General features: G+C 42.0%; 1 protein-coding gene across 6 annotated transcripts in view; it reads right to left on the bottom strand.

The window, feature by feature from the left end:
• Nme9 (NME/NM23 family member 9) overlaps positions 1-11,450 on the bottom strand; it is a 42,795-nt gene extending 31,345 nt beyond the window's left edge. For 3 of the 6 annotated variants that reach the window (XM_046431958.2, XM_046431955.2, XM_046431959.1), the window contains exons 1-6: positions 11,316-11,450; positions 10,915-10,951; positions 7,803-7,860; positions 2,866-2,969; positions 1,929-2,000; positions 84-200 (exon numbers count right to left, since the gene is read on the bottom strand). In XM_046431958.2, the coding sequence (XP_046287914.1) occupies positions 84-200; positions 1,929-2,000; positions 2,866-2,969; positions 7,803-7,860; positions 10,915-10,947 (384 nt within the window). In that variant the 5' untranslated portion in view covers positions 10,948-10,951; positions 11,316-11,450. The remainder of the gene's footprint in view (positions 1-83; positions 201-1,928; positions 2,001-2,865; positions 2,970-7,802; positions 7,861-10,914; positions 10,952-11,315) is intronic. The other 3 variants (XM_046431957.1, XM_058574913.1, XM_046431956.2) reach the window with 3 other exon arrangements.
• Between the last annotated feature and the right edge of the window lie 3,743 nt (positions 11,451-15,193).

Genomic DNA, 15,193 nt, shown 5'->3' with positions numbered 1-15,193 from the left:
GTGAAGGTGGGAGTGGGGAGACTGCTGGCTTTCCCATACAAGCAGACATAAATTTGTTGTTTGTGGAAGTGACCTCTACTTACCACTTTCCGTTCTCTGCCTTCAGCTAGCACCTTCTTTTCAGCCTCCAGTTGGTCGAGGATGGTCTTCTCCAGCAGTGGAGCATTTGCTCCCCTGACCACAGCCACCAGTTCTCCTCCCTATAATAAACCGCACACCTCATGAGAGCCTCTTCACACGTTAATCTCTTTCAACATTGGGAGTGTTTAAGAGTATGCCCGGGTCAAAGTCCATTGACCCCAGGCCCACAGCCTCTACCACCCATTTCCAACATGGATATTCACTTCTTCTGCCACTTTCTGGGGCCCTTCCCATTAAAGTCAAGTCTGCTTTAGATCTGCTTTAGTTCCTCAGGTCTGCTCTTAGTTCTAAAATAATCTCTCACTGTGATCTCTACCTTCCACCTTGTGCCCCTCCTTTCAAAGCTTCCTTCAGGGCAACTGGTAGTTAGTTAAAGGAAGAACAGTACACAAAAATTTGGGGGTGACTTACATATAGCCTATTTTTAAACAAATATTTATTGAGCACTTACTATGCCAAGCACCCAGGCAGAGGCAAAGAATACGCACTAAACTTGAAAAGACATAGTCACTGAATGAATGAAGGATGGAGTAATCATTCCAAATAGACAATTAGGCTATGATAAGAGAATCACTTTAATGGGGGAACTTATAAGGTGTTTGGAACTTGGGACAAGAATTCCCAACACTGGCTGGGGTAGTCAGGGAAGACTTCACAATGGAGGTGTATTTAGGGTGAGCCTGAATTCTCTGCTTTCACTTTTACAAGAGTCTCTATAAGTAGTACCCAAAAGGAGTGAATCTGGAGAGTGAAGGCCATGTAAAGCGAGCTCCCTTACATTTCCAGCCATCCTGTAGTGGCCCATAATAGAGTTGGAGATTGAGGCTTGTGTTCCCACCCAGCCAGGAATGGTTTATATGCTTTCATCACCAGGGACTTACACAGCCAAACTACTGTGATAATGATCCCCTTCCTGCACTTGAGCTCCGTCTGGTGTGGCCACAGACACTCATCTCTGATCTTCCCACTAATCCCTCCCTTCCCCCAATCTCAGTTCATAGTATAACTTGAGTCTCTACCGAAAACTGAAGCTCCAATGTTTCATTATGTTTCCCAACTTGTAAGACTTGCAAGGCTGTAACAAGCCCAGGAGGCCTACGTTTTCCAAACTAACAACCCTGGCCTGGCTCTCAGGAGCCCTGGGAGAGAAGATCCCACTTTCTCTGAATACAATGAGGGGCTGGACTGGGTTGGAAATAGCCTGTTATTCCATTTCCTTCAGGTATAGCAGTTGGCCTCAGCCTGGGAAGCCAGATCTGACGTTGGGCCCTAAGGGGCATGGAGTGGGGCCATGGATGTCACACTCAGAGACATCCACATTAGCTTGTCAGAACACGGTGCCATATAGCTTTCCTCAATAGTCTCTCATGTTTCTTCACATTTTATGATTGAAAAGATGAATGCAGAGCTTGTCTGCCCCATAAGGAAGTATTCATTTTTGCTAAAATTTCCTCTTTATGAACAGAGGATAGAAATCTTCAAACCCTGTGCTCTGAGAGTGAATCCATAGTCTAAAGTGTATAGGAGCCAAGAAGGAGCATGTGTATTTGAGTGTCTCATTCTTTCCCACGTACGGCCAGTCAGGATGGCTGCCCCAGCCAACTGTGACCACCAGAGAACTGTGTCCTCTCCTGGGGAGTAGGGATGGCCTGAAGGCCACTGTCCTAAACAGGGTCAAGATGGTATGTGTCACCAGGTCTGAGGCAATTAATGACATTGAGTTGCATCTATTTGAAAGCTAATGATCTGTAACCATCAAATAGTTCTTATTCTACAGATGTACTTACTGCATAAAACAGAAAGGTTGGCTCACACTTCCCTCGGTATTTTTCAAGGACATCAAGACAATCGGCCTCTGCCTAAAGAAGACAAACTGTCAGCAGGCACCCACTGGACCTGGGCACAGGGCCCTGGGAACTCCATACCCCCATGACCAACCTCCCCAGGTGAAGCCCAACTTGCTCTCCTGCTGCTCGCTCTAATCACAACTGTCCTGTCAACATACTGGTAATTGTGAAAAGTGTACTTCCTTAAAGAGTCTAATGAGGAGGAAAAAGACTTTCTCTTTCTCTCACCCAGCTACTCCACCAGTCCAAGGAAACTCCACCATCTGGTGTCCTTCTGCGGCCATGACTGGCAACAGCAGACATGAAAAATCCTCAGAAATTGCCTTTGATGTCTGATGAACCCACTGTATGTAGACACCACAGATCCCCCAGGTGAGCCAATCAGCAACACCCTTGCTATAGAAGCACCAAGGCTGAGTCCCAAGGAGAGACTGAGTCCCAAGTGGAGAGTCCTGGAAATCCAACTTCTTGAGAGATCAGCATATGTTATATTATCTCCTGTCTTCACTGTCTGTGAACCTTGAACCCATGCAGCATATGAACAGTGTCTCTTGCACACTTCTCTGAAATTTATTTCCATTTCCACACATGAAACAAAACAAGCATTTGCTATAAGTTCCCCTTTATGAAACAGAGGTTGGAAATCTTGAAACATGGTGCTCTGAAAGTGATGTTTCAATCAATAGTGTTCATGAGACCAGGAGTATATGCATAGGAGTGACATGGATTCCTTCCTTTCACACAGCATAAAGAGATTGCCTGAGCCAAAAGGACTGCAGTGGGTGGAGGGGTAAGGATCTCTACATCTAGAGAAATTAGAAGGCATCATGACAATGTCAACAGTGTTTTATGACCTTTGGTTTGGAGGGAATCTTACTAATGCAAAGTGCAGAAGGTCCAGGCCAACCTCAATCCTCATCTTCTGGAAGAGGCTTGCCACAGGTTTGCAGGGGCCACACCAGCCTTGGTAGACATCAACAACTGTGAGGAGCCAAGAAGCAGGGTCAGCAGGCACCCCACCCTCCAGACAGGCACAGCCATTCCCATACATTCTAATGCCCTCAAGTCTCATCTGTTTGCAGGGATACTTAATGGTTAAAGGAGTTTTTTATTCCATCAGACTGTGAGCGAGCATGGAAACCACTGTCCCTTGTTCTTATGAACTCAGTATTCTGAATTCAAAACATATTGAAGAAAGTATGGCAGAAAGTAATTTTCTTACAGTGGCCTCTTTACCTTACAGATATTTCAGGCTACATTCAGGGTCAAACCTGGCACAGAGTGACCCTCAATTGATTATCTGAATTGGACTGAAACCATCTGTTCCAAAAGAAGAGCCATGAAGGTTACTGTGGGTGACCAGTCAGCATATAATTGACTCACCTGCTCGAGAGTAAACACAGTTTTAAACTTTTCCCTGATTGATAAAAGCCATTTGCTTTGAGTAAAAGAATTTAATTTATTTTATAAAATCAGTACTTTTCTCCTGCAAAGAGAACTTGTTGGAGCATGAGATGGGAACTTGGATTCCATTATCTTTTTTGATCCCGATCTATAGAGGGTGTCATGGCTAGGCAGGCTCAACCAACTCCTGTGTACCAGATATATGCAGGAACTGCCCAATCAGGAGGCAGCAGCAAGAGCTAGACTGTCGCTTACTGGAGGCCACATTGTAGAGGAGTGTTTTCTAGGAGCCTCACCACTTAAGAGTTTGTGCCTAATCCACACAGGTGGGTATTTCCATTCAACAGCTACCATAACATAGTTATAGGCAAATAGTGTAAAAATTGCTTATAATTTATTAGTCTACCAGCTTTAATAGCATGCAATTTTTAATTGTTTAATGCAGATTTATATTTCCATAGTTTCACATCAAGTGAGTACAATTACTCTAACAAACTATCATGACTAAAATTAAGCATAGACTCTGGTGGCACAGCATTAACACCATTTTGTACTAGCCAGGGAAGGCAGCCTTCTGGGTGGAGGGCAGGTGTACTGGGCATTGCAGAAATGCTGGCCATGCATGGGCAGAGAAGTAAGCATGCTGCAAAGCCTGGGCAGCCAGGCACACACAGGGGGAATTCAGGGACCCTGGGCTGCCTGCCCTAACCAGACCTGCCCAGGCCTGTGTGATGGGAAATGGTGGTGGGGCTCATTGGAGAAGTCTGAGATGTGGACTTGAAGACCTCCATCTGGATTTATGTGGCCATAAGGAAGGACTCACAGTAAGTTTCAGAGAGGAAAGGAACCTAACTTTTCTTGAGCCAAAGCAAGCATCTGTGCTTTGCTTTTTTCTCAAAAAGCCCACTGAGTTGAGAATCATCCCAACATAGAGATGAAGAAACTGAAGTTCATAGAGGTGAAGCTGCTGGCCAAAGGTAAGAATTCCACACAGGGTGGTTTATAAACAACAGACAGCTGTTTCTCACAATTTTGGAATATCAGAAGGCCAAGACCAAGACTGGCAGCTTCGGTGAAAGTTGTGTTCACATGTGTTGGAAGGTGAAGGACAGGAGGTACAAACTCCCTCCATCAAGCGCCAATCCCATTCTTGAGGGGAAGAGCTCTCGGGGATCCACCTTTAATGCCACTATTTTGGCCATTAAGTTTCAACACTGGAGTTTTAGAGGAGACATAGTCAATCCCTAGCCTAGCAGAACCAAATACTGCGCCGGGCTGTCCGAGGTCACAGCCCACGTTCTTTCAGCTGCTCCTGGAAAGGAGGAGACACGCCAGTTCAAGAGCAAGGGCTGGCTCAGCAGGCAGCAGCATTTTGCAGAATGTGAGACCTAGGCTGGGTGGGAGGAGAGGCAGCCAGACAGGAGCTGCAGTGGGGTGAGAGGCCAAAGAGGTGGGGACCACAACCTCTGCAAAAGGAATGTGGAAATGGAGATGTGGATGAACACCAAGGGGTGTGAAAGGGACTCCACCTCTGAGCCTGGCAGAAAAAGACCTGGGTGGAGTTGGAGAGAGAGTTGAAGGGATGAGGAATGTTGAACTAGTTCTAGTTGGGCTGGTTTTCTGGTGCTAACCAAGAGATTGCACAGGCAACCAGACACTCAGAAGGAGACCAGGGGCAGAGAGGGGGCTTTGGCCTCCTCAGTGTCCAGGTGGAGGGATCAGACGCTGGGCTTGAGAACAGGACTCACAATTGGCCAGTGTTTGGATTTCAACACTCCAGGGTGATGTGGGCGGAGGCAAGAAAGCATTTGAGTCAAGCTAGGAGGGCAGGTTCTACTGCAAAGAAAGACAGTGGGCCCCGATCAGCTTAAAATCCCCAGGCAGTATTTGCATCGACAGTTCACCTGCCGCTTCTACCAGCTTCTAGTCCCCTCTCATTCTCCTTGGCTCTAGGCAGGAGCTATGGGAACAAACTCCACCAACTTAGGAGATAGTCAGGTGGGGCCTGAGGGACGCTGGAGAGGAAGGGGCATTAAGAGGTTGACTCTGAAAGGCAGGAAGCAAAATGGAGAAGACCCCTGGAAGAAAGAGCAGAAATGATGAGAGTGCCTGAACCACGTGACCTGATTAGACTAGCATGTTTGAAGGCAGGTGCAAAAGAGCCAGCACAGGAAGACTCCCAAGACCGTTGTTGACCTTGGAAGCAAGTTTCTGCCGGCTCCAGGGAGAATGAGCATCTATACTGTGTGTGTGTGTGTGTGTTCATCTAGCTGCCTGATGATCAGGGGCCAGTAGGAGCCTGGCTGCCTACAAGGCCCTAGAGCATTAGAGCAGGCTTGGCAGAGTCAGTGTTTGGTATGGTGTTGGTGCTTAGCAAGGTAGCTGGCATGCAGGAAATCACTGCTGCTGAAGAAACAAGCAGTGGTTGTCTCACCTTGGAGTTGGGTTCCAGTTGCCCAGACAGAACACAATAATTCAGTCTTGGCACCATTGAAAAGGCTTTATATAATTCCTCAAATCGGAGTGTGTGGCAGTACTCACACCCACACAAATGGATCAATGCAACCAGCATTTATTTAGCATCCACTTGGCCCAGGTCTGGGCAGGTGGGCTATAGATGAGAGATGAGAGAGCCAGCGCTGTGGTGTTAAGAATCTAATGACACCCACATGGATGGGGGTGAGGGGCTTGACAGAGTCCAGGGGCTCCTGAACCATACAAAGTTTCCGCAAAGATTTCACCCAGGGAGGCTACTTTGGAGCTGGGTCTGGGAAGGAGAAAGCTCTCAACAGGCTGAGATGAGTCATGATATGCCAGGGAGTAGGGACAAGGGTAAAGTGAAGAAGCAGGGAAACATGTGATATGTTCTGGGAAAATGTCAGCACCAAGGACTCAGCTCAGGAAGCAGTGGGGAAGGGGCTGGGAAGACAGATCAAGTCACAAGAGAGCAAGAGTTCTCGAATGTGGAAGTCATCCAAATGGGGTGCAGAGACATGGATAAGAACAGATACAAGCAGACATGCAGAGAATAACAGAGCCCAGAGGTAATCTGGAGAAAGATATCAAGAGGAAGAGAAAGGAATAATAATGAGTGCGAGGGAGGTAGTAACCTCTAAGATGTCTCCAAAGATCAGCCTCTTGGTACTCCCTGGGCTGGACTTAGTGGGTTTCTAGTGATCAGAAGAGGGCAGGAGGATATCACTTTCAAGATTAGGTTAATAAGGACTGACTTCCATCACATGCGCTCCCAGAGCCCTGCTTTAAAGGAGTAAGTTGCCATGTCCTGAGCAGCCTCATGGAGAAACTGATAGCAAGAAATTGATGTCTCTGGCCAACAACTAGTGAGGATTTGAATCCTGCCAACAGCCACACGAGTGGACCTGGAAGTGGACCTTCTAAATTTGGCCAAAAGCTTAGAAGCCAATCTGCCCCAAATTGAGCTTTGAAACCTTCCAACAACTGCACTCCTGAGCCAGAGGAACCCAACTAAGCTGCATCTGAATTTCTGACTCACAGAAACTGTGGGATAATAAATGTTTGTGGTTGTAAACCACTAGTTTTGTGCAGCAACAGATGACAAATACAAGAAGGATTAAGAACAAGGAGGCCCCTGGGCAGTGGCTATGCTGCTTCCTAGTGATTACTGTGCTGTTCCTGGTTCCAGTGCCTTATGATGCCTGGCTCTTCCTCCTATCTGAGAGTTCCAAGAGATCCCCATTTTCCTTCTAATGCATTCTCCTTTTGTGCCTCGGGTAATTAGAAGAAGTTTCTGTAACTGAACATCAAACAACCCTGAGAATATCAATCAGCTCTAAAATAAGGAAACCCTGCTTTCTGACAGTACTGACTCATTTCCTGAACCAAATTTATGATGTTCAAGCCAGATATAAATACAATACCCATCTTTCTCCTCAGGGATTTGTTCTAAAACCCCTAGAGGATGCCTGATACTTTGGATAGTACCCAACATTTTATAAGCACTTCAATACCATGACAGTCTTTTGGATAACTAAGCAGGATACTTAAAAGACTAATGGGCAGGTAGCATATACAGTGTCGATTCACTGAACAAAATGATGATTCATGTCCCATCAACCCATGGGATGATGTAAGAGTTCATCATGCTATTCAGAATGGTGTGTGTTTTAAAATTTATGAAATGTTTATTTCTGGAATTTTCCATTTAATGTTTCTGAATTGTGGTTGACTGCAGGTAATTGAAACTAGAAAGCAAAACCACAGACAAGGGGAGAACTACTGTACACACAGACACAAAGAAAGCACCTGGCTGTTTATGAGGCTCAAGGTTATAGGAAAAGGTTATTGCAGCCTTCTCTTTATGGCTCAACACTTCAATCAACATTCTTGAAAAAAATGGATCTGAAAAAAATATATTTTATTTTGAATTACCAGTTAATCCTTTGGAACTCAGCATTTCTTCCCAAAGCTCCTGGGTGCTGATGTTGACCTAAATTCAGAGAATCAAATGCTTTAACACCGAGGGCACAAATGGGGAAACAATTTCATGAATTTTGTCTTTCTCCAAAACACTTAGAAATACATTCAAGTTTTTCTCTCTCCCCAATCTTCTTTAGTCCTTACCTTTCTTCCTGTTTCTTTCCCCCAGGAAAAAAAAAAAAAAAAAACACGAAACTAAGAGTGATACATATTATTCTTAGCATTTTAAAAAATGTTACTTCTTCAGAAACAGTACATAAAATTTCTTGGTGTCTTTAAAATGTACATGAACAGTATAATATTATAGCTTTCCTTTTGCAATTTATATTTTCACTCAGTATCACAAATAACGAAGAGTTGAATTTATTACCATTCATTCACTTCTTTTTCTTTTATCTAAAAAGAGTTCTGGTTTATATTAGACATGGAATTCAAGGAGAAGTGCATATTATCCCTCTTCATTAATAGTAAACATTTTTATAGAGTATACAGAATGTATTTTTACTTTGAAACAATTTTAAACTTACAGAAGTTTTGCAAGTACATTATAAAGAATGTGTGGGGGTATATTTAAAAGTAGATTGTTAGTCTGATATTCCATCACTCCCAAATACATTATCCTATATATCCACAATAAAATCATCAACATCAGGGGAAAAAACACTGATATACTGTTACATTTAATCCTTACATGCCATTAAAGTTTTACCAATTGTCCCAATAATGTCCTAGATAGCAAAGGAGGTAATCAGAATCCCACACTAGTCAAATCTCTTAGCATCAATTCACCTAGAATAATTCTTAACTCTTTCTTTTATTTTCAAAATCTCAAAACTTTTAAAAACTATATGCCAGTTGTTTTGTAAAATGGTGTGTCTAGTTCCTGCTGATTAGGTTCAGGTGGTACATCTTTAGATTGGTTGGAGTATTAGAGAAGCTGAAGAGAGTTCCTCTGCTTACATCCAATCAGGTGATACACAATTTCCATCTGCCGATTAACCACCAGAACAAGGTGCTACTCTCAGACTCCTGCACTAAAAAAACCACTCTCTTTCCTCTTGTAATTAATATTTGGAATACCATGAAAATTACAAATTGTTTTTAATACAAGTATGCTAAAGTCTGTATTCCTATAAAAGGATAGGATACATTATCTGTAATAAGGGCAGGAATCATGTAACATCTGCAAGTCCTCTGTGAGAAGTCTCTTTTTTTAAGAAAGCATACTCCTGACTTTTTGTTTCTATGACAAAAAAATCAGGATATAAAATTTCTTAGTGTCTTTAAAATGCACATGAACAATATCATACTGTAGGTTTCCTTAAAAGAGGTAAGAGCCTTAAACATCTGTCATCCTGGAGGCACAACTACAGTCCTGGGGCAAATGACAGGAGAGATCAGAAAAGCTCCCACTCCCACCCCAGAGGCTCAACTATAAGTCACTGGCAAACTCTCTGTGGCTCTTCCTGTCATGGAATGAGCTACATCACCTCTGGGTCCAGGACTCTGGGTAGCTGAAGAATCTCACCCCTAGAAGAAGGGCAGGAGGAGAAAAGAATAGAAACTATTTGAACTTCACTAAGCCCCACGTTTGGTAGGGAAATAATGGGAAATGTATTAACACCTTTGAACAGATTGCCTCAATATCCTATCATTTCTGATTCTTAGTCACAGAAGGAAACCCAGAGACAGGACAGGGTTCCTAGGATGGCAGACCCTAGGCACTGCTTTCAAGGGATTTACTTTATACGTAGGTGATACACAGATTCCTTGGTGTGAGTGGGGAGGGGCTGCTGCTCCCCCTTCTCCTCAGCAAATGGTACTTAGAGCTGTGAGGAATTCACATGAAAAAATAATATTGCTAACACATTACCCCCAATGGGGATATAGGACATAAACCTATGAGATGATAATCATACGGGCCAATAACATCAGAGAAACCACAGAAAGCATTCAGACGGATCTGGAAACTTCCAAAAGAATCTCATTACAACTCTGCAAGTTATGTATTCCTCCCCTCCCCATTTATATAAAGGATATGGGGCTCATATACGCTGAAAAAAATGATACACATAGAAAAAGTGGGAGGGCAAGGTGCTCAGAATCTACTACAGACAGAAGATTCCCACCTTCAGAGTCCTAGAATAGCAAAGCCAGAAGACCCTTAAGGATATCACACACACCCTCATCCCACAATGGGCAAGCCATAGCCCAGAGAAGTTATGTAATATATTTTAAATCACAGAATTGACTTAGAGAAAATTTCAAGAACTATATCTGGCTTCTGCAGCCTAAGCATGTATCTTTGGGGATTCAGTTGATTTATGAGACATTCTAAAGCTTGTTTTTAAATGTACCCATATTACAGATCATTCAATGATCTTATGACAAAGTCCTCTCTCCCAATTCCAGGGCCCAGGCATGCATGTTTTTACCATAGCTGTAGAATCACTCGCTACTTACTGTCCAGGACCAAGAAGAAAACAAGAGGTAACAAAAACTTACAGTTTCACTTGTCTTAAGTGCAAATGAAGTTAGGCACTCTGTATAACAAATGCTCATCACATAATACATCTCAAAGCATATTGTTAATAAGCGAAGAGAACAGTGATGGAGAAATCTGCACAAAGCACAGAGGTACAGAGCCATGCCCAAACTCAAAATCATCTATATCCTATTCTCCATGCAAGTTGCAACTATGTTTCAGCAAAGAAGTTCAACTATCACCTGGGAATTATGCTGGATAATCTTTCCTTAGTTTTGATTTGTGATAACGCATGTTCGGGTCCTTACGGTTGTATGTGCACTATAAGCAAAAAAGCTTTTGCCCAATTTTGTTTATATATATTTATGCATAAAAAGTTTGTCAAAACGAGGGGTCCGAGATAATTTTTTTTTAACTTTAAGACATAAGGGTAGAAAACTCAAGTTCTAGAATACCGTTACATACTGCTAGCACAGAGAACATGACTTTCGTACTGCACCCTCCCCTCCCCTCCCCACCACACCACACCACCCTCCAACCCTAACCAAGTGCTGGAAGCTAGCGCCCCTTGAGGTTTACCTGCAAAGCAATTTCCTTCTTCTTGCTGCCCATGGTTCTGCAAAGAAGACGAAGCCCTGTTACCGTCTGGGCCCTTCTGGCAGCGGACTCCCTATAACCGCTGTGCCAGTCAGCATGCGCAGAGCCTTCTTCACAAAGTCCCCCGCCCCCTTTTTAAGGTGCTTCTAAGTGGCAGCAAATCAAGTCCCTGATAGCAAATGAACACCGCCTGAAGGGAGCAGAGCCTGCAGGCCACGGCGGGCGACCCGCCAGGAGGTTTTCTGCGGATCTGCGAAGCCCCTTCGCCACCCGGGATCCGGGCTCAGCTGGTGCAGCCTGTCACACACCAGAGCGCTCGGGGGTGGGGGGATTAGGGGGTGGGGAGGAGAAGATCCTGTTGTCCGTGCGGTTCCCCCACGTACTACCGGGAAGCAGCCACTGCGAACGACCTCTCCACCGGTACTCAGTCTTCTACGCGCCGGGAGTCTCCAAACGACTCTGCTACTAACCCGCTACGGTCGTCCTGGCAACCCAGCACCCCGCCCAGCCGGCCCGGGAAGCCGCGGACCCGTAAGCCACGCCTCCTGGGGCTTTGCGCAATCTCCTAGCCGCACTCCCGGTACGCAAATGGCACGGGGGAGTCCCGCCCCTTGAGGGCTGCGTTAGGCTCTAGGAAGGCCCTCATTGGCTGGAGCGTATGTATGTCAGTGTCGGGCGGATTTGAGGCAAAGACCTGACCTTTGCGTGCATCCTAGAATTGCATTGCTGGATCCCTGCATCCTTCCTACCCGCCTGAGCCAATGTGATGCTTTTCTTCCACTATGTACTTGCATAACGCGTCCCAGGCACGATCGGTTTTGAGGGGGTTTGAAAGGGTTCTCTTGAAGACAAAAATAAATAAATAAAATAAAATTATGAATTTAAAATTAAGTATGAATGTCAAGTATAATAAATACAAATATGAAGCAGTTGCAAACAGGGTAGTTATTAACTCAAGTAGTTCAATAAATGATCACTTTAAATGTGAACAGTCTAAATTACACCAATTAGGATATTGGGATTTTTTTTTTAATATTTATTTTTTAGTTGTAGTTGGATACAATATCTTTATTTTCTTTATTTATTTTTATATGGTGCTGAAGATCGAACCCAGGGCCTCACACGTGCTAGATGAAGGCTCTACCGCTGAGCCACAATCCCAGCCCTGCAATTAGGATATTGTAAAAAGCAAACATAAAAACAAGGCTGAATTGTGTGTTGCCTGTTTAAAAAAAAAAAAGACAACCTCTTTATTTTTGTTGTTGTTCCAATTTTTTGTCCATATTTTTATCGGCGCATTATAATTGTACATAACAATGGATTTGTTGTTACATTTCCATACCTGCTCACAATATAACAATAAAATGCAGTATCATTCCCCTGTATTTCCCTTTTCCCCCTTTATCTGCCTCCTCTGGTTCCCTTTCCTCCACTCTAGTGATCTCCCTCCAATCTTCATGAGATTTACCCTCCTAACCTTTTCTTTTCCTTTTTCTTCTTCAATGCATGAAAGAGAACACAAATTTTGATTTTCTGAGTTTGACTTATGTCATATAACATAATGTTCTCAATTTCCATCCATTTTCCTACCAGTGACATAATTTCATTTATCTTTATGGCTGAATAAAACTCCATTGTTTATATCTACCACATTTTCTTTATCTATTCAGTGATAATAGATACCTTGGCTGGTTCCATAGTTTGACCACTGAATTGTGCTGTTGTAAACATGGGCATGCATATATCAATATAGTATGCTGACTTTAATTCTTTAGGATAAATACCAATGAGTGAGATAGTTGGGTCATATGGTGGTTTCATTCCTCGTCTTTTGAGGAACCTCCATACCGATTTCCACAGTGGTTGTAGTATATTACAATCCCACCAACAGTGTAGAAGTGTTCCTTTTTCTCCCCATTCTCTCCAGCATTTAGTATTTGTGTCCTCCATGGCTGCCATTTTAACCAGAGTGAGATGTAATCTTAGCATAGATTTGATTTGCATTTCCTTAATTGCTAAAGATGTTGAACACTTTTTCATATATATGCTGGCCATTTGTATTTCTTCTCTGGAGAAGTGTCTGTTTACTTTGCCCACTTATTAATTGGGTTAAGTGTTATTTTTTTGAGTGTGATAAGTTTTTTGAATTCTTTATATATTCTGGATATTAATCCTCTGTCACAAGAGCAGTTAGCAAAGATTTTCTCCCATTCTGTAGGTTCTTCACATTAGTGGTTTTTTTTTTTTTTTTTTACTGTGCAGAGGCTTTTCAATTTGATGCCATTCCATTTATTAATTATTGATATCATTTCCTGAGCTTTAGGAGTTCTCCTGGGAATGTCAGTGCCTATATCTATATGCTGGAGTGTTGACCCTACATTTTCTTCTAGGAGTTGCAGTTCTGGTCTGATTCCCAGGTCTTTGATCCATTTTGAGTTGACTTGTGCAGGGTAAGAGATAAGGATCTAATCTCATTCTTCTACATTTAGATAAGCCATTCTCCCGGCACCATTTGTTTGAAAGCCTATCTTTCCTCCAGTGTATTATTTTGGCACCTTTGTCAAGGACAGTATCTGTGTGGGTTTGTCTGTGTGTCTTTTATTCTGTACCATTGGTCTGTTTTATCTGTTTTATGCAGGTACCATGCAGTTTTTGTTACTATCACTCTGTAGTGAAGCCAGGTATTGTGATGCCCCCAGCATTGTTTTTTAACTTAGAATTGCTTTGACTATTCTGAGTCTTTCATTCTTCCAAATAAATTTTAGGACTGCTTTTTTCTAGTGCTGTGAAAAATGTTATTAGTATTGGTTGCATTAAATCTATCTATAGTTTTTTGGTAATGTGACCATTTTAAAATATTAATTCTGCCTATCCATGAACATAGGAAGTATTTCCATCTTCTGAGGTCTTGTTCAATTTTTCTTCAATGTTCTATAGTTTTCATTCTAGAAGTCTTGCACCTCCTTGGTTAGATGTTACTGGGTAATTTTTTTTAGGCCTCTGTTAATGTGATTATAGTCCTGATTTCTTTCTCAGCAGATTCATTATTGGTATATAGGAAAGCTGTTGATTTTTGTAGATAATTTTGTAAACTTGATTCCTTTCTGAATTTGTTTATTATCTTGAGCAGTCTTCTATTGGAGTATTTTGGATCTTCTAATTATAGGATCATATCATCTGCAAACAGTGATAATTTGACTCCTTCCTTTCCAATTTTTATCTCTTTTATTTCTTTCTCTTGCCTAATTGCTCTGGATAGAATTTCTTCTAACCCTACCTTCCTTGGTGATTTTATCATGAACAGGTGCTAGAATTTTATCAAAGGCTTTCTTTGCATCTATTGAGATGCCTATGTTATTTTTAACCTTTAATTCTATTTATGTGGTAAATTACATGTATTGATTTGTGTAGATTAAACCATCCTTCAACCCTGGAAGAAATCATCTTGGTCAAAATGTGCAATCTCTGAATATGGTATTGGATACGATTTGCTATATTTTATTAAGAATTTTTTTCATCTAAGTTCAACAGGGACATTAGTCTGTAGTTTTATTTTATTGATATAATCCTTATTTGGTCTGGGTGAGAGTAATACTGGCTTCATAGAATGAATTTGGAAGTGTTCCATCCCCTTCTTTTCATGGAGTAATTTGAGAAACTTTGGCATTAATTCTTTTTTAAAGGTCTGTAGAATTCAGCTGAGAATCCCTCTGGTCCTAGACTTCTCTTTTTTTGGAAGGCTTTATTATTTATTATTTATTAATTTTCATTTATTATCTTTATTATTATATATTTGTTTATTTATTAATGGAAGGCATTATTGCTTCAATATCATTGCTAATTATTGATCTGTTTAGATTTTCTGTGTCCTTTTGATTTAATTTTGGCAGGTTGTATGTGTCTAGAAATTTACCCATTTCTTCTAGGTTTGTAGTATAAGTTTTTAAAATAGACCCTGTGGACCCTAATGATCCTCTGGATTTCTCTTATGTCCATGGTGATTTCTCCTTGTTCATCTCTAATTTTGTTTATTTGGGTATTCTCTCTTTATATTAGTTAGTTTGGATAAGGGTTTATCAACCTTGTTTATCTTTTCAAAGAACCACCTCTTTGTGTATTGTTCAATCTCTATGTATTTATATAGTTTCCATAGGGTTTGTTTTTGTGTTGATTTCTAATTTCATTCCATTAAGATCAATAAGATACAAGGAATGATATTCATTTTTTTTGTATTTGCTAAGAGTTGCTTTGTGTCCTAAAA

Source organism: Marmota monax, unplaced genomic scaffold (assembly GCF_021218885.2).
Source record: "Marmota monax isolate L192 unplaced genomic scaffold, Marmota_monax_Labrador192_F-V1.1 WCK01_AAM20220418_F8-fsc00022, whole genome shotgun sequence".
NCBI classification, from domain to species: Eukaryota; Metazoa; Chordata; class Mammalia; order Rodentia; family Sciuridae; genus Marmota; species Marmota monax.
The sequence above is the reverse complement of the archived record's forward strand: the minus strand, read 5'-3'. Positions and strand labels throughout refer to the sequence as shown.